General features: G+C 57.2%; 1 protein-coding gene across 1 annotated transcript in view; it reads left to right on the plus strand.

Moving 5' to 3' along the window:
• The first annotated feature begins 263 nt into the window (after positions 1 to 263).
• KDM2B (lysine (K)-specific demethylase 2B) overlaps positions 264 to 18664 on the plus strand; it is a 120214-nt gene continuing 101813 nt past the window's right edge. Inside the window, 4 exon segments of the mRNA XM_006894652.1 lie at positions 264 to 296; positions 1325 to 1469; positions 4626 to 4704; positions 6841 to 6887. Coding sequence (XP_006894714.1) covers positions 264 to 296; positions 1325 to 1469; positions 4626 to 4704; positions 6841 to 6887 — 304 coding nt within the window.

The following is an 18664-nucleotide window of genomic DNA, read 5'->3' on the forward strand; positions in this document are numbered from 1 at the left end:
ATCGGCAACAATGTTTACGTTCCGGGGATTATGACGTCGACGCCTCCCCCCCCCACACCCCGCAACTGCTGAAAATGGTTTCCTAGGACTTTGCAAACGGAGCTGCCCAAGTGTTGGTGCAAAACTTTGTAGCTCTCGGCTCTCCGGCTTGCTTTATTTGTTTATTTTCCGGTTGGTTTTCTTGGGTCTTCCCTCCTTCCCCCCTCGGCCAAAATGCTGGGGGCAGGAGTGTTGACAATTAATTGGTGAACTCTCCTAAAAAAATGGAGGCAGAGAAAGAATCTGGAAGAAGATTGGTGTGTAGCTTTTTTTTTTTTTTAAATCCCCAAATCTGTATCTGGTATAGGATAGGGTTTTTTGGTAATTTTTTTTTTTTTAATTTCCTGCTGCCTTTTCTTTCCTTTTCTGTATTTTGCAAGAGGACCGGAAAAAAAAATATAATAAATTGCATGCAAAAGGAAGCAAGCAGCTTACTCCTCCAGTCCCTTGTGAGGCTCAGCGCCTCAGACACTGAAGTGGGGAGGTGGCGGCGGGGAAGGGCGTTGGAGGGGGGCCGAGTGGGCTCGGGGTTCGCCCAGGGGTCTGGGGGGCTGCGCGGCCGGGCGCCGGCGGTGGAGGGAGGAGGCCGGGGGATGCGAGGCGTGGAGGGGGAGTCGCCTTAGGAAGTGAGTGTGTGCGCGCGCTGGTGGGCGATGAGGCAGCTGCTGGTGCGTTTGGGGGTCTCCGGAGGGAGCTTTGTGGCGGGGGGGCTGCCTCTCCCCCTCCCAAGCCCCGAGCCCCCCTCACCTTCTCTGCTCGCGCCGGCGGCCGGCCGGCGGGGTCGGCTTTTGGTGGTGGGGGGGGGCTCAGCCTCTCCACGGCCGCTTCCCTGCTTCCCCGGCAGCTCCCCGGAGGCTCCAGCCTCAGAAATGCGGCGGCCCTGGGTTCCGGCTGCCCGGCTCTGCCGCCTCGGCCGCCGGGGCTCTGTGACCGGCGAGCTCGGTCTGCAGCGGCGCCTCCGGGGCCTACGTGTGCCCGGGCGGCCCACGCCGGAGCGCCCTGCTCGGGTTCCACGGCCGGAGTCGGGGGGCCGGGGAGAGCCCCTAGCTGCGCCTTCCGTGGCCTTCCATCGCTCCGTGGAGGGTGCAGACGGACCTGAGGGTGCGGGCCCCTCTCCTTATCCTTGATTTTTCAAGCATCTCTGGCTGGGGCGCAAAGTTGCACGAGGCGCAAAGGTGGGGTGCAGGGGGGCAGGCGGTTCCTGCACCTGTTCATGCCGGGCCTAGGCCGAGGGGCGACCCCCGGGCCCCCCCAGTAACGGGCTCTCTGGTTTGGGTCCCCGCAGCGCCCGATCGACCGGCAGAGATACGACGAGAACGAGGACTTGTCGGACGTGGAGGAGATCGTGAGCGTGCGGGGCTTCAGCCTGGAGGAGAAGCTGCGTAGCCAGCTGTACCAGGGGGACTTCGTGCACGCCATGGAGGGCAAAGGTGAGGCGCCCCCTCCGCGCAGCCCTCCGCGCCGCTGGCCGCGCGCACCTGGGGAGGGAGCTGCCGGTGGCTGGGTTCGTATTTCGCGCCCGCGTCCCCCATTCCAGGGGATCCGGTGACGAAACGAGGCCGAGCACCGGGGGGGTGGGGTGAGGGGGGGTGGCGAGAGAGAGGAGGGCCGGCGGGAACGCGGCCAGCCGTGGGCCTAGGCCTGGGGACTCCCAGCGCCAGTTCTAGGGTGGGCAGAGGTGGGAGCCGGGGAAGGAGGGACTTGAGGACAGAAGGACTGACGGACGCTGGGCTGGCGGCGCGCGGCGTCCTCCCCCTCCCCAAGCTGACCGCTCTCCCAGCTCCCTGCGCATCCTGAGATGTAGCTGCCTGGCCATCGCGGGGCTCGGGGCGTCCGGAGGGCATTGGGGCGAGGCTGTCCCAGGCCCGAAGCCTCCAGAACCTTCACGAGCCCTGCCAGTTAGGATCTGGGGCCACCTGAGTTGTGAGGTGATGTCCCCACGCAGGCCTTGGGAGTTCTGCCAGATTGGAGCTGGGGCCTGCGAGTTGTTAGGGTGATGCCCCCACTTACACGGAGGGCCCAAGACCTGCACCCTTGACATTTTGAGTTGGAAATCTGTCGTGATGGGGACAAGTGCTACTGGGGTGATGTGTTCTTCCCTAGTCTGAAATGGAGACTTGGGGCACCCCTGAAGGACACGAGACCTCCCTTGGTATTTGGGGTGCTAACTCAGCCTGAGACCTTCAGAGCCTGAGTTTGTTGGGACGGCGGGGAGGGGTCTGAGGCCTCTAGGAGGCCAGGCATCCTCCCCGGGAGCCCAGTGTGACCTGAGGCTGGGTTTGGGAGCTGCCTTTGCTCCCAGCTCTCTGTGCGGGTCTGGGACTTGAAGGTCCATTCCCCACCCTGGCATAATTGAGTTTCTCTTTAAATAATAATAGTGTCCAATGCCTCTTGTTGGCCACCCCCCTTGGAAAGGCGGCCATCCCTCCAGCAGATAAGCTGGGAAGCGCCTCCCTCCTCGCGGTTCCGGTTGGTTGAGCGGCTGGGGCGGGGTCGCTGGGAGAGCCCCCAGCAGCCACCATCCGGCCCTGTATTTTCCAAGTTTCTCTTTTGTGCCCGTGACCTCCTGGGGCTCTGGGATCTGCGGAGGGCTAGCTGTGGAGGTGGGAGGAACCCTGTTTTGCCCACCGCCTTAGAGGCCCTAATCAGCCCATTTAAATTTCTGAGGGGTTTCAGTTCCTCCCCTCCTTCTTCTCTCCCACCTCTTCCCGGGTTGTTTCCAGATCCTTAGGAGGAAATATATGCAGACTCACTCTTTTTGAAGGAATTCTTATCCCAGGGTCTCAGAGCCTCCCCCTCTGCCCCCAGGCTTATTTGAGGAAGTAGAAATGGTCCTGAAGCCCCTGGCCCCAGGCGGTGGGCCTTGACTATGTGGGCTGTGGGAGGGGGTTGGTGGGGGTAGAATATTCTAGAAAGGAAACTCTGAAGTGTATCCTAAAATCTGCTGTTCAGTCTCCTTTCAAAGGAGAGGGCCAGAGGGTTTTGCTAGTTAATTCAGATCTGGCCCAGAAACTTGAGGGAGGAGCTGAGAAAAAGAATCCCTAAGCCTGGATTCAAAATTGGAGCTTCTTAAACTTCTCTTCCTTTAAACCCGGAGGCATCCCCCCATTCACTGAGAGCCCCTGGGATTCTGAGCTGACCGGTCAGGGCTCTCCTGCCTGGGGGTTTTGTTTGTTCCCTCTCTTTGAGCTCCATGGTCCTGGATGCCTCCTCCCTCTAGACTGTCCTGGTGAACTGTTTCCCCTAAAAGGGGTCCCCAGGCCCCTTCCTCTCCCTCTGAAAGCTGGGGAACACTTGTTTAGTCACAAGATAGCCTTTGGGGACCTGAGGCTTCACCTCCACCCCACTCAGCTCCATCTTCAAAGCTGGGGTTAGAGCAGAGGGAGGAAAGACACTGAATGAAGGCTCTCTCGATTCTCAGGGCTGTGGATAAGGAGTTTGGTGTGCACTAGAGAGAAATCTGACCTGGGGTTTTCTGGAGGCCTTCTGGGCCCGCCCTCTCCGCTTGCCCTCACCTGGGCAGCAGCGCTTTTGTTTATCAAGTTGAACCAAGTATTGTGGTGGCCGCTGCCGAATTTCCCCGGCACAGACAACAGCCACTGTGCCCAGTCGCCTGTGATTTTGGCACCAGATACACAGTTTCCAGGGAAACCAGCTCTCTTGCCCTCCCCTCCCCACGCAGGATATTACAATAAGATCTTCGCAAGGCTACAATGGGTGCCTCCTCCAGCCTCCTCCCGGGCCTGCAGATCCTCCCCAGCAGGCTTGGCACTGCAGCCCCGAGACACCTTCTGACCTAACTTCTGTTACGTGGCAGAAAAAGTGCAGATGGCACTCTGAGAACTAAGGTGCGCCTGCCCCGGCCGTGGTGTGTTCAGTCACGTCGGAGGCACGCAGAGAGCCGGACAGTGAGGAAGGGGGACTGAGGGGAAAGGCAGGCCGCTGACGGGGGTCGGGGACAGAGCGTGGACTGCGAGAATGAACAGATCTGTCACAGAAGGGCCACCAGAGTGCTCCTCCTCGGAGCAGGGTGACCAGGCTGTGACCGTTAGCAGCAGTTTGTGATTACTGGAGTCGATGGAGGGGGCTGGCGTGGTATTTGATACCCTGTGCTTGGGGTCAGCGGGAAGAAAGGCCGGCCCACGATGAGATGGCTCAGACGGCGCAGATGTTTTGATGTTTTATTCCCCTGAAGGTAGGGTCACTACAAGTTGGAGCGACTCAGTGGCACGTGACAGTAGTAACTCCTGGGTTCAGCATCTCCGAGTCGTAACCCTCTACGGCTGGGTTTCATCCTGGGTGTGGGACTTCCATGAGTCTCCTGGCCCGGCCCCTGCGTATTCATTGACAAGTTCTGACCCGTGGGGCATGCAGGGAATGACTGAGTGGGCAGAGGGGAGGCGAGCTGCCAGTGCTTGGCCGGGCCTTCGCCTTCCCCCCCCCACCACCCCGTTTCTCTGTTGCTTTCTGGGCGCATTTGCCCTTCATCAAGCATGATCCGTGTCCCTTCACCGTCCTCTTCCGTCCCCAAAGCAATGCCCTCTTCCTGACTTAATCACCCTGTTTTAACTCACGCATCCAAACAGATTTCAACTACGAGTACGTGCAGAGAGAGGCTCTCCGGGTCCCCCTGGTATTCCGAGAAAAAGAAGGACTGGGAATTAAGTAAGTGGATGAAGCCACTCGCTTCCTGCCCCGCCTCCTCCCTGGCAGAGCTCACAGCCTCCCCTCATCCGGCACCGAGCCCCTGTCTTCGTTCTCTGGGGTCCAGGCCTGCCTGGGACTTGTGGGGTCCTGGGAGGCAGATGCCTTCTTTGTTTCTGACAGAGGGTGAGTCTGTCCTGAGGACAGGTCCTTTTCCGACCGTTTGGACAGATCGGACGTAGAGTGCTGTGGATTAAGCTCTGGGCTCTTTTCCTGAAGGCAGTTCCAGCCCACCAGGCACTGGGCAGAGAGATTGAGAGCTTCGGAAGGCCTGTGGGCAGGGATGCTGCGCTGTCCCAGGGTTGCTGTGAGCTGGCCGGGCCTCCTGCCCAGTGGTCCCCATCTGCGGAGAGAGGGTCTGCCAGTCTCCTCTTGGGGGCCTGCCTGATGAGCTGCTTCTCCCGTGGACGCTCCTCCACGTTGGGATCTGTCAGAGCCCCAGGTCGGGGAGTGAGCAGGAGGCAGGCTGGAAGAACAGGTTTCCGCCCTGGATGGGGGCCGCCCTGGATGGGGGCCGCCCTGGATGGGGGCCGCCCTGGATGGGGGCCGCCCTGGATGGGGGCCGTGCGTCCTCCACCTTCCATCTGGCTCCCATTCCTGCATCACTGTTTACTGGCAGCGAGGGAAACCTCCCTTATTTTAACCCTCTTAGAGCCTGTCGCTCGGACTAACGGTGACTCAGAGGCAGCACAGGACACCCGTGCTCCTTGGGGCTCAGTGCTGATTCCCCCAGGGGTCACCAGGCCTTTCTTCCAAGGCACATGTGGCTGTCAACAGCCAGCCGCCGGGAGTCATTCGCTCCCACTGGGATGTTAGAGTCAGTGTAAGCCAAATATACAAACACCTGGAATTGGTCTGACTCCAGAGCTGGGGTGCCTCCCCCTCCCGACGGCTCTGCCTGAGTCTTTTCTGGAGAGAAGCAGACGTGGAAAAGGCTCTCCCCCCTTCCCAGAAGCAGGGTCTGCCGGCTACGGCAGTGCAGCGGGTCTCCCAGCCTGTCCGACAGTGGTGTTGGGGGGCGTCAGGTGTGGAGACGATGGAGGGGTCTGGTTGGCTTCTTGGGCTGGCCCTCCTCTAGGTACGGGGCCACCTCCCTGCATGTGGCATGTTGTGCTTCTCAGGTGCTGAGCCCTTTGACAGGTTGCAGGTTAGTGGCAGCGTCGTGGCCCGCACTCACTTCACGTCTGGTAGACGTTTACTCTTGACCGTCCTCTACACACTGCACCCAGTAGACCACCCGGGCCAGCCCACTGTGGCCAGCTCAATTCCGGACCCCTCCTGGCTTTTTGAGTCTGGAAGTCTCAATGAGAGCGGACTGCCCCGTCTTCCTCCGGGGCCAGCTGGTGACTTCAACCACTAACCTTTCTATTGGGGCCCCACGTCCTATGGCGAGCCCATTCCTAGCAGGCCAGCCCCGGCCACACCAGCCCACTGCCCTCGGGAGGTAACTGCAGCATCTGCTCGATGTGTTGACAAATGTAACTCTTCCTGGGAGCAGATCTCTTCTTTCTCCCTCTGACCGCGAGCAGGTGGCGGGTTTGAACCACTGACCTTTACGTTAGCAGCCCAGCATATGACCCACTATTACAAAGCTAAACTAGGCCGAGTGCAGTCACCGCAGGCAAGCCCACTGCTGTTGACTTGATTATGGCTCATAGTGACCCTCCGGCCGCTTCCAGGGCTGGAATTCTTGTTGGAAACAGACTACCTTGTTTCTCCCACCGAGTAGATTCAAACTACTCACGTTTCGGTTAGCAGGTGCCCAGCGCGTAACTTTGTCACCTGTGCACTTGCTCTAGATGGAAGGGACGGGTAAACACGGCTTTTGGCCGTTGGGAAGCCCAGCGATCCCGGCAGGCGGCCTGTGTGCCCATTGGCTTGATCGCTGTGGCTTGGAGCCCAGCTCACAGCACCTCCATGGCTGTGGGGACCGATTTACTGCCATCCCTCCGGGTTATCTTATGTGGGTGCCCCAAACGGGGGGGTGGGGTGGGCAGGAGAACTCTCATGGGCACACAGTCTCCCTGGTGGCCCCTGGGGAGGGTCTGGCTCTGATTCCTGTTGCTCAGTGAACCCCCGTGTCCCCTCTTCCTGCAGGATGCCTGACGCCGACTTCACGGTCCGAGACGTCAAACTCCTCGTGGGTGAGTCCTGAGTTTCCAGGCACCAGCCTGGCACGGGTGTTGTCGTGGAGGGGAGGCGCCTCCACCACCTGCCTGTTCAGACGTTTCCCGGGCTCTGAATGAACCAGCCGTGTGTGAGGAGGGGCCAAGGGGGAGCAGGTGTCCCTGGGACGCCAGGTCGCACTGCAGTCACGGGCAGCATCTGAGAGGGTGTGGGCCGGCTCGGCGGTTTATGAGGCCAGCGTGGACCCTGCCCTCCAGCTTGGGTGTCTGCGAAGCTCTCGGTGGTGTGTGCTTGCTGGGTAAACAAGGGGTGCTTTGTGACCTCTGAAAGCCTTCCAGGGTCTTGAGAGGCGGAGAGGGGTCGTTTATCCTGTGTCCTGACTGTCCTCTTGGCCGGGATGGGCTCAGGAACAGAAAACAAGGAGCCGGCTGCTGTCCAGGCCACTGGGACTCCTGGTACTGCCCAGGCCCGGAGGGCTCTCAGTGTGTAACGTGTTGAACTGTTAACCGAAAGGTTGGCGGTTCCAGCCTACCAGCTTCCCGGGGGCCCAGTCTGTAAGGAGCGGCTCGCCCCATCCAGAGGTTTGAACCTACCTAGAACTCCAGGTACCAGGGATGAGCGACCGTCTCCCGTACAATTTACAGCCTCCAGAAACCCATTGGAGAGTCAGCTGGGCATCGGGGGTGACTAGACAGCAGTGAGAAGGGGTGCAGTGGTGACTGTTAACCTCATGGTCAGCAGTTCAAATCTACCAGCCTCTCCCGGGGAGAGGGGGAAGGGGAAACCATCCGTCCCCGGCAAGGGCTGCGGGCTTGGAGCCCCTCGGGGCCGTTCTGCTCCGGTCACTGTCGTGATTGTCCTGGTGGCAGAGGCTTGGCGCTTGGCTTGTGATCTTTGTAGATCACCAGGCTTTTCATCCAAAGCACCTCTGGATAGATTTGAACTGCCACCTTTTCAGTCTCTCCCCGGGACCTCTGCTGATCGCCCAGCATATGTTTCTTGAAGGGAAGTGATGGCGCCCTGGTGGCCCCGGTGGCGTGCTCAGCGTGTGTGTGGAGTGTGGAGGCCGGTGGCCGAGCAGTCCCTCGGCTGGACCGGGCAGCACGGGGGGCTATGACGCTCAGCAGAAGCTGTGGCTCCATTTCTCCTTTCCAGAAGTATTTTTCAAATAGTTTCTCATAGAGATGTGCTCTCCACTGTGCACATGACAGGCGAGAATCCTGTAGTGCTTGCAGCCACGTGAAGTAAGAGGCAAACTGTGGCGAGCATTGTGGGGAGGAAGCGGGCTGACGGGGTTTCAGGTGAGTGGCTGGGTTAGATGGGTGAGTCTCTAAGGAGGGGTCTTTGGATCAAGACCTGGCAGGGGAGAAGCCAGCTGTCAAAGAGAACCTTCCAGATGGGGCGAGCAGAGGCAGGAGCTGGGCAAGGTAAGGGGTGCAGGGCCAGGTCACCTGGAGCTGTAGCCACTGTAGGGATCCGGGGCTTGGCCCCCAGAGCGATGGGAAGTCATCGGGGAGTTTTCATGGGGAGTGGAGCGTGGTGGGTGTGTGATCTGGTTTTCACTTTGCGGGGAAGGATTAAGAAACTTTTTTTAAGCTTTTCGTTTTTCTTTGAGTCAAGGTTTACAGGGAAAATTGGTCTCCGGTTGGCAGGTCACGTGGTGTGCTGACCTGGCGGCCGACCCTGCCCTGTGACACTGACCGCGTTCCCTGCTCGGTTTGGCCCCCTTCCCTAGCTCACTCGCCTCTGAGCTTTCTCCCCTGACAAATGCTGCTCTTGCTCTCCTGTGGGGGGCTGATCCAGGGGGCGTAGGCCCCCCGATGTTATTGTCACCTTGCCGACCGCGTGCTGTGGGACTGACCGTTGAGTTATGGCTAAAGGCCGCTATCTCGGGTCAAGAGGACGTCCAGGAGGACGAGGTTCTGGTTCGCTCGTGGTTCATATTTGTTGTCCGGTGCCATCGAGTTGTGAATGACCCACGATGACCCTGTGAACATCAGGTCCGAGCCCTGTCCTGGCCCGCGCCGTCCTCACACGTTCCGACACAGACTGTCAGTCCGCCTGGTTGAGGGTCTTCCTCTCGTTGGCGACCCTCCACCTTTCCAAGCACGATGTGGTTCTCCGAGGACGGGCCTCTCCTGACACGGTGTCCAGAGGATGTGAGCCAAGCCCCGTCGTTCGCCGTTCGTAGGGTCGGCGCGATGACACCGCGACCTGGAGCACCAGGCCGTCAGCAGCCCAGGGAGCCTGGAGTTGTTCTTAGTGACGTTAGGTGTTTATGCACACCTCTCCTGCCGCGGCAGAGACCCTTCTGTGGGATCCCTGGCGGCGTGGTCAGCGGTCAGCAGTGGTCAGCAGCCGGGCACCGTCTGGCTCTCCTGGTCTCAGCTCATGGAGGCTCGTCCAGTGTCTGTGCTCCTTTATGCCTCTAGACTAATTCTCTGCTTCCGTCTCTGAGTTTCTTCACTCTGCATGGGGAGACTTCTTTTTTATGAAGATAAATATTAATTTTAATGAAAGTTCACAGAGACTTTGGATTTCCATTGGGAACATTTTTTTACAAAATTTTATTATTATTTTTTAATTTATTTTTTTAATTATTATTTTTGTGTGAGTGTACCATCAAATCAGATCTGACTGGTACAGGAGGAAATTGTCCCTCTTTTCCCGGCAGAGCATCTGGTGGATTCGAATCGTGTACCTCTGGGACTGCAGTGCAGCGTCTTGCCACTAGGCCACCAGAGCGCCCTTAATTTGGGAACATTTTATCACCCTGAAAAAGAAACCCCGCTTTCCTCACCCCACCTGCCGTCCTTGGCTTGGGGAGCTCTGGTGTCCTAGTCTGAGGAAGACACGCTGCTAACCCAAAAACCACGTGTCTGAAAGTTTGAATCCACCAGTGGCTTCACAGAAGGCAAGTGGGCAGTCTCTTTCTGTGGCTTCCCAGACCCAGAAACCCAGCGGAGGGTCAGCTCTGAGCAGGCCCTGCATCTGTGGCGAAGAGGAGAGAGCTCCTGGTCACCACTTTTCCGGCTTCAGGTTTCCTCATCTGTTTCATCTGGATAAAAGCATGGACTGTCTGGGGTTAGTGGTGCATTTCTTTCCGGTTCACCCGTGTTGTAGCATGTCTCAGGGTTTTACCCCTTTTCATGGCATGTTTTGATGGGCATTTCTGGGTTTCAATCGACTGTTGTGAATAAAGCCACAGTGAACGTTCAGGGATTGGTTTTTCAGTTCTCGTGGACTTGCTGGGTTGGGGGCTGACCCTGCAGACGCCAAGTCGTTCCCCGTATGCACGTGAAGCTGGACGGTGAGTGAGGAATTCATTAGCGTTGTGGTGTTGAGAGGAATATGGAATACACTGTGGACTGCCAGGGGGTCAAACTACCCCGGCAGAATGCTCCGTCGAAGCCAGCGTGGAGGGGCTTCTGATAGACGAGCTCTCTGCAGGGCCAGGCCCGCGGGAAGAAAAATCCTACCCACGGAAGCAGAAGGCGGCAGTAACGGACTGAAGCCCAGCAGACGTGGTGAGGCCCACCTGAGTCCTAAGCTGACATCCTTGATCCTGGGCACTTGAAGGAAGTCCTTGGCATCAAGCGTGGCCGCGTGGTAACCGTGTGCTGAGCGCGTCTGTTGGTGCTGAGACTTAGGGCAGTGTGTGTTCATCTGTGTCTGTCAGTGTGTGACGTTCTCAGAGTCTCGTGTTTTCTTGTGATGCTTTTGCACGATTAGTAGACTATGCTCTAGTGTAAAGTGAGCTTTTCTATGTGCTGGGAAGCACAGAATCATCTGACGGGCTCACTCTGTCGCCATGATCTGAAAGCACATTGAAAGCACTTTGCTTGGACTCCCGGTCCTGCCTCCGACGGCCTGGTCAGCGCCCGGAAGGCTTAGAACGGGACGCGGGGCACTAAGGCCTCCCTCGCGCGCCTCCTGCTGCTGCCGTGATGATCGGACGGACCGAGGATTGAGGTGCTCCGGGAAGTGTTATCATGTGCTCTCAAGTCTTGAAGGACCCTGAGGAGATAGCCCTCAGTGGGAATTCTCTTCCGGTGTAATTTCTGTCGTTGTGAACACACACAGCCCACCAGGCTCCGCGTCCAGGTTCTGCACGGACCACATGGTGACACGGCGCTGTCTCTCCCTGAATTGCTGCTTCCCTGTTAACGTGAGCCTCTGCCTCAGAGGTTCCTGTCTAATCTGACTCTAACATGGGGTGTGGGGTGTCCGTCGGAGCCTCGGCGGGTGCACACAGCGTCCTGGGAGGGATGACAGCCTCTGACAGCAGTGGAGAGCTGGGCCAGCTTAAACAGCAAGTTCTGCTTTGGTGGGAAGGGTATGTGGGCCTAGGGGGCTGCATCAACTCTCCCGGCAGGGCTGGGGCTCAGCTGATACCAGCACCTGCCCACCTGTCAGCTCTCGTGCCGAGGGCGGCAGTTACTGGAGAAGCAGGAAAGCGTGTGCTTGTCTGTGTACACATGTGTAGCTCTGGGGTTGATGGGCTCCTTTGACGTGCTTTTGTTTGTTGACTTAATTGATGTAACGTCACACACCTTTTCTAAGAGTAGCATATATGTAGAAGGAACCCTGGAGTGCACCGGTCAAACGCGCTCCCCAGACGCTGGAGGAGACCCGCTCGGTCGTTCCTGGAAGGGCCGCAGCTGGGCGGACGTGTGGTGAACACTGTATTTCAGTCTCTCTGCTCTGCTCCTTTGGGGGTTGCCCTGCTGACTCCAGGCTGTGGCCTCCCCACCACGTCAGCTCCATCAGCTGCCCTGTCCGAGAAAAGGGGCTGTTTCTTCCTGTGTGACTTACAGCCTCTGAAACCCGGTGGCCAGTCAGCTGGGAACCGGGTCCAGCTCGCTGGCAGGGAGGCGTTTCTGGAGGATTTGTGTGCTGGGCCACCGGGAATATTGCAGAACAAGACTTGGGGTGAATATACGGGATGCTTGCATTTCTCCTGGGGGTACTCTTAGGATTGGAGCTTCTGTGTCATCAAATAAGCAGGCACGTTCAGGGTTAGTTGATGCTGTTGGATAATTAAGAAGCCCTGGTCACGTAGTGCATTATGGATTCTACTTCTGACAGGAAGGTCAGCGGTTCAAATCCACTAGCCACCGTAAGAGGAAAAAAATGGGCAGTACGCTTCTGCAGAGACTTATAATCCACTCCTGTGAAGCCTTCAGTGTTTGAATCCCTGGGAGCAGTTCTCTTCATCCTGTGGGGCCACTGTGAGCTGAATCGACCCTAACATAGGGGGTGTATGTGGGCCCAGAGTGCCCTTGGCTGGTCAGCAGGCCCTATTTCTCTTCGGAGAAACCGTATTGTTGTATTCGGTCATTTCTGTGTCTTCCTTAAGGAGCTCTGATCCAAGAGGTCACTCCAGGGAGAAGGATGGACATTGTCCTTCCACCAAGGTTACAGCCTCAGCAGCCCGCAGGGAGGTCGTGCAGATGAGTGACCTGCTGGCCCTGTGCTGAGCTTGGCTCTGCTGTCTGGCTTAGGACGTTTATGCCCTCTCTTTGGTGGCTTGGTGGGTAAGGAGTCCCGCTGCCAGTCCAAAGGCTGGTGGTTCAAATCCACCAGCTTCTCAGGAGAGAGGAGGTCGGTCTCCTCTCCATGTGATTTACAGCCTTTGAAAACCCTCTGGAGGCCCAGCTTGAGACGTTTCTGACTAGGTCACAGTGAGAGAAGAAGGTTTACGAAGATTATTTGTGTCTTTATCATCAGAAAGTTTCTATGTTTTGAAATTCACACTTAGACCTGTAGTTCTCTGGGAGCTGATTTTCGTGTGTGGTGTGAGGTAGGATAGAGGATCCTTTTTCTCCTCTCCTGCAGACTTGGAGCTGACCTCACAACATTAACGTTCAGACCTGTCCTCTGTCCTCAGGACACTGCAGCCTTTGCTGAGCTGGACGTCTGCACTTGCGAGGGCCTGTTCCTCTCCCTTGGTCAGTCTGCCCCCAGGCCAGTGAACTTGACAGGCCTAATGAACTTGACAGTAGCACTTGTTACCTGATAAAGTCCTCTGACTTTGTTCCTTTTCACGTTTACCTTTTCATTTCATTACCTTTCATTTCATATGAATTTTAAGCCATTTAGAAGCCATTTAGTCAGTATTTTTTTTTTTTTAAACCCTGCTCTGATTTTGATCAGAATGTTGGTTTCTATTAATGAGTTGGGGGGGGGGGAGGGTAATTAGCATTTTTATGATGCTGAGTTTCCTAATTCATGCACATTAAATTCTCTATTCAGTTGTAATTTTTGTTGTGGAGAGTTTGTATAGATATTTAGACTGACCTCTTGACATTAGATTATTTTCTTGTTGTTGCGATGAAAGCCTAGACCTTTGATTATAAAGGGAATCTTTTAAAGTTAAGCAGTTACATCATCAACTAACAATGTCACCTTTAATTTTTCCTTCCTTTTCTTGGGCCGTTTAACTTGTTTTTTCTTGCCTTATTGCACTGGCTGGCCTCCATTCACAGGATATTTTTAGAAGTTCTTTTACTTCCCATATCCCTCTTAGTATTTCCGAGGTGCTGTGAAGCACAGAGGAACATTTCCATTTTGAGGTGTTCCAGCCTATAAAAACTCTGTAAGAGTAGGATAGTGAACCGCTTTAGATGGTCTTGATCTCTGCTTGTCAGTTGTGGACACTTTGTTATGTTGGATTTATTGCTGCAGACAAGTCTATACATTCACATGCTAGCTCATTTGAGACTTCATCGCTGCGACGTGGGAATTGGAAGGTTGCACCAAGCACTCTGGCCCTAGATGAGCCCTTCAGTGGGCCTCTCCTCGTGGGGACGGTAGTCTCTACACAGCGGTCACACTTGGGAAGTTAACAGTGAAACACTTGACTGCGTCCTGCACGGATAGTTACGGTTTCACAGATCACAGGCCGTGGCCCCAACGCTGACTGACTGACCGACCGTGCCTTGACCTGCAGGTCCTCACGGTTTCCGTGGGGCTGAAGCCTGCGGTGGCCCTCACTGTGTCTGTCCACCGTCCTCTCTAACACTGACCCTGTGTTCTAGCAGGCCTGGTGTCCTCGCCCGGGGCCTGGCCCCTCCTGACCACAGGCCCGAGTCTGCGTCTCACTGCGCCGGCCTCGGGGAGCGCTCCAGCCACGTGCCGAGACGTGCTTGCTGTCCCGTGCGTTCCCCGTGTGTCCGATTTGGGTCATTCACGCAGTGTTCTGCCAGTGCTGCTGTGCAGTGGACCGTCCACACCTGGGTTCCCTCGTGCTCTGGGACCCTAGTGGTGGGGTCTGTGGGCAGCTGCCTCGTGACTGCGTCCTTCTGGTGGTTTGAATCTACCAGTGGCCCCGTGGGAGGGAGGCAGTCTCCCCTCGGACAGCGGGTTGGTGTCAGGCCGTCTGTGACTTCGCTGGCGGTGGAAGTGTGTGTGAATGGATTGTGATCTGCTGGGACAGCGTGTTATGTCGGGCACCGCTGACAGGACCCACCCGAGCTTTGAACCGACCCCCTGTTCTTGGGAGGAAGATGCCCAGTGCCCTCCTGTAAAGACTAAGATGGAGGGTCCGTGTCACGGTCACCCAGGGAGGGAGATGTGCACTGCCCAGTGTCCTCCTGTGGACTCAGAGCCTGGGGGAGCTGAGGGAGGGTCCGTGTCACAGTCCACCCAGGGAGGGAGATGGGCACTGCCCAGTGTCCTGTGGACGCAGAGCCTGGGGGAGCTGAGGGAGGGTCCGTGTCCTAGTCCACCCAGCGTTGGTCAGTGTACATAGTGGATTCCACGCTGGACCGGAGGGGAAGGACTGGGGTCCAAATCCTTGGACAGTTCTGCTTCCCTAAAGGCTGACAGCCGTGGAAACCCTCCAGGGCCCCCGTGGGGCTGGCCCAGGATGACCTGTTATAACAGATGTGCCTTCAATTCAGCATGTGGTCACAGGTCACAGATTCCTTTACTGTCCGTCTGTTTTGTTTCTGTCCCCTAGAGCATCTTCGTGTGTGTGCGGGTGTGTGTGTGTGGTAGAAATACATGTAACATTTTTTAAAAATGTGACAAAACTTAGGGGAGCTCTGGTGGCCTAGTGGCAAGGAGCTGCACTGCAATGCCGGAGGACCACGGTTCAAATCCACCAGATGCTCTGCCGGCGAAGGAGGGACAATCTCCTCCTGTACCAGTCAGATCTGATTTGACGGTACACTCACACAAAATAATAAAATAAAATAAAAAAGAGATAAATTGTTAAAAAAAATATGTGACAAAACTTGCCCTTTGATCGCATTTTCCACGTACAGTTGAGTGACCTCTGTTACATTCTCTATTTGGTAACCGTCACCACTGTCCATTTCTGAGCCGGTCCATCACGCAGACAGAAACTCTGTGCCCCCCAAGCTGTGACACCCCTTTCCTCCACCTCCCTCCCTGTGGAATCCAAAGGCAGAGCCGTGATTCTGGCCTTGGTGACCACCCACTGCAGTCCTGCAGGGCCGAGTAGCCCTCCGGGTTCTTGAGGTTGGGATGTTTGCATGGCCTTGAACTGCTCACCTTTTCGTTACCAGCTAAGCTTTTGGCTGCCTCACCCCTCGGAGCCAGTAGTAAGATGACCGCTGAGAAGCCTCGGTTCTTTGCCTCTGCATTTTCCGGACTTCTTGTCAGCAGGGTCACGGCTTCTCTGTCTCTTTAGGACACATTATCTCATCAGCACCCTGCGTCCTCAGTGCCTCCGCGGCCCCGGCCTCAGGCCTGTCTTCCTCTGCGACATTTCCTGTGCTCTCTCCGTTCATACGGTACTGGATGTTTCCCTTGTTTGGCGATTATGAGTAAGGCGACCGTGACCTTGCTGTGTTCATGTTGGTGTATGGTAGTTGTGCCCCTGTGTTCAGTTACTTTAACGTGTACTTTGTGGACTCCCTGAGTTGTAAGGCAGTTCTGTATCTATCTCTGTGTATGAGCTCACGAGCAGTGCTTCAGCAGAGAGGAATTATTTTTTACAAAAAGCACAGCGTCTTGTTAATTCTGATGACAGAATCATCTTACATTTATCAACTATAAACTGAAATCCGTGCTGACTTACTTTGTAGACCTTCCTTCCCACACCCTCGATTGTTTCCTTACTTGCCCTTCACCCGACTGTGTCCAGAAGACCCTCACAAGGTGGGCTGACGTGGTGTCCGTAGTGGTGGATAGGAGATCAGGGCCCCGTCCGTCCGTGGGGGGTTGTGTGCGGTGTCTGTAACAGTGGGGTGTGCAGAGATGGCGGAGAGGGGGCGGGTTGTGGCGCGGGGAAGGTCTGTGGCTCACAGGGTGGCTGTGAGTCGTGGCCATCTTGAAGCCACAAGCCCCCAGCAGCCGCGTTGTGCAGGAGATCAGGGCCCCGTCCATCCATAGGGAGTTGGGCCACCAAACTCCAGGCCATTCATTCCCTCTAAGGGTTCAGACCTCCAGCCGTTCTTTGGTCGGAGGTGGGCAGTTCACAGCCTTAGACCCACCAGAGCGTCACCGGGAGGCACGGACTTGAGGACAGGGGTGAGTTAGGATTATCTGTGATGATTGTTCCTCCCCTTCCCTGTGTCTGGTGGTGGGCTGTGTGGATCACACCGCTCGGCAAAGGTCACCAGTTTGACTCCCCCGCAGCTCCGCAGTAAGAAAGTCCTTCTCCTCCCTTATTGCCCAGATGCCGGCGACCCCGCTGGGAGCTCTGGTGGCACGCTGGAACAGGCTGCTGACAGACAGCAGTTCAAATGCACCCGCCGCTCCGTCTGCCCCAGTAGAGAGCCCGTCTCCCGGCAGTTCAGCGCGGCCTGCAGCGTTGCCTGCGTCTGGGAGAGGCCTGGGCCCAGCTTGGCGGGGATCTGGCCCCGGGACATCCTCTGACCCTGGCACATCCTCTTTGGTTCAGTGGAGGGTCAGTGGACTAGAGACCCTCAGCCTGGTGGCCTGGGTCAGCGTGAGGCTTGGACACGGCGCTGTGGGCGCGAGGCTGGGGAGACGCCGTCTCGCACACGTGGGGCGTGTTATGAGGAGGGACGGATCACTCCTTGGACAAGAATCTCATGCTGGGTGAATAGAGGGTCAGTGGAGAGAGGGTCCTCAATGACGGGGGACGACAGGGGCTGCAGCGGGGGCTCTGACATGGCATTGCATAATGGTGCCGTGAATGGGGTCGCTGGGGGTCGCAGGCGACCGGCGACATGTTAGTAACAAGCGGCAGACCGGGGGTCGGGTCCCGCTCTGAGGGCCCAGCCCCTTCAGCCTGGGAAATGTCCTCCCTAGGACCCCGGGTTACTTACTGACTTCCCGACGGCTTCTAGGGGAGCCCTGGTGGCTTTGTGGTAAAGAGTCACGCTGCTAGTCCAAAAGTCGGTGGTTCGAATCCACCAGCTTCTCCAAGTGAGCAAGATGGACAGTCTCCTCCTGAGAGATTTACAGCCACAGAATGCCTGCTGGAGGGTCAGCTCTGGGTGGGCCCTGGCTCCAGGGGACACGGCAGCAGCTTTATCGAGGTGTCGCTGATGCACTGACCAGCTCACCCCCTGTGGCGGGGCCTGGCTGCCGAGGCCTCGGGTCACCTTCACAGTGACCCGGGGAGGCAGGGGAAATGACCACCAGGCTTCCCGGGATTCACCTTCTCACACGCAGAGGGCCGTCTCTTCATGGACAGCTCCCGGCTTTGTCAGCACCCCTTTGGTTAAACATCCATTGCTTCACCCTTGTGCCACCAGGAGCCTTAGCACAGGGTGTTCAAAGCATATCATTCTATGAGTTTCAGTATATACACTCAAAGTCATGGAGCTGGGGAGTCCTGAGCAGGATTCGAACTTGTGACCACAACTTTGGCTAACACACACTTCCTCCGTTCTCCTGAGGGGCCACAAGCAGATTCGTCTGGGGACATGCGGGTGATCGGGAAGGTTCCAGAGTGACCATTTGGGGCTGGCTGTGCACAGGGTCTGGGGAGTCTGCGTCCGTCCACATCTGGGTGTCCTTCACACTCGCCTTCAAGGTGCCTTCACACGGCCTCCTGGCCCCTGGCCAGCACCCCAGAGCTGCCCTGCGGGGGGTCAGCGAGGGCTGTGGACGTTGATGTGCTCCTGCAGTTGGAGCTTGTCCGGTGTGTGCAGCCTCGGACGCGGGCAAGCAGGGAGCCCGCTAGGGAGAGAGGAGAGCGAGGGGAGGGGGCCGAGGGGTCTGGGGCTCCAGCTGTTGGCCTGCTAGGGACTTCAGACCCCATGCTCCAGGGGCCCGTTTCCCCATTGTCTGCGGCTGGGTAGGGCCCGCCGTGTGGCACCTAGATCGCAGAGGGCAGCCTGTCCCTGGCTGCTGGCCCAGCTCCCGAGCTCTGAGTGTGGACCAGTCCCGGTGGCCTCCTTCCCGGTGACCTTCTGCCCTGAATGGCCACTCCTGGCTGGCTGGCGTTTGGGAACCTGAGGAGATGAAGTGCTAATTCTTAATCTCTGTGCTCAGGCTGAAGGGAACTGGCAGGCCTGAGTGTCCTTGGTGACCTTTGAGTGAGCCTTCCACTCCCGTGTACTCGACACATCCTCCTGCTGCTGTTGGGGGCGGGGGTGATGTGCACATGTGTCCACATGGCTGGAGAAGGCCCTGAGGTGACCTCACCACCCCAGATTACGTTGGAGGTGCGTGGGGTTCCAGACACCTCCTGCCCACCTGGCACCCATCACTGCCCTCTGTGACAAAGAGGGACATCACAAGGTCAGCTCTTCCTCTGTGCTCACACAAGGGGACAGAGAGGCCGAGGGCACTCACACGAGGGGACGGAGGGGCCGAGGGCATTCACACGAGGGGACGGAGGGGCCGA

The sequence above is a fragment of the Elephantulus edwardii genome, unplaced genomic scaffold, assembly GCF_000299155.1.
Source record: "Elephantulus edwardii isolate Elephantulus edwardi_28Jun2011 unplaced genomic scaffold, EleEdw1.0 scaffold00148, whole genome shotgun sequence".
Lineage (NCBI taxonomy): Eukaryota > Metazoa > Chordata > Mammalia > Macroscelidea > Macroscelididae > Elephantulus > Elephantulus edwardii.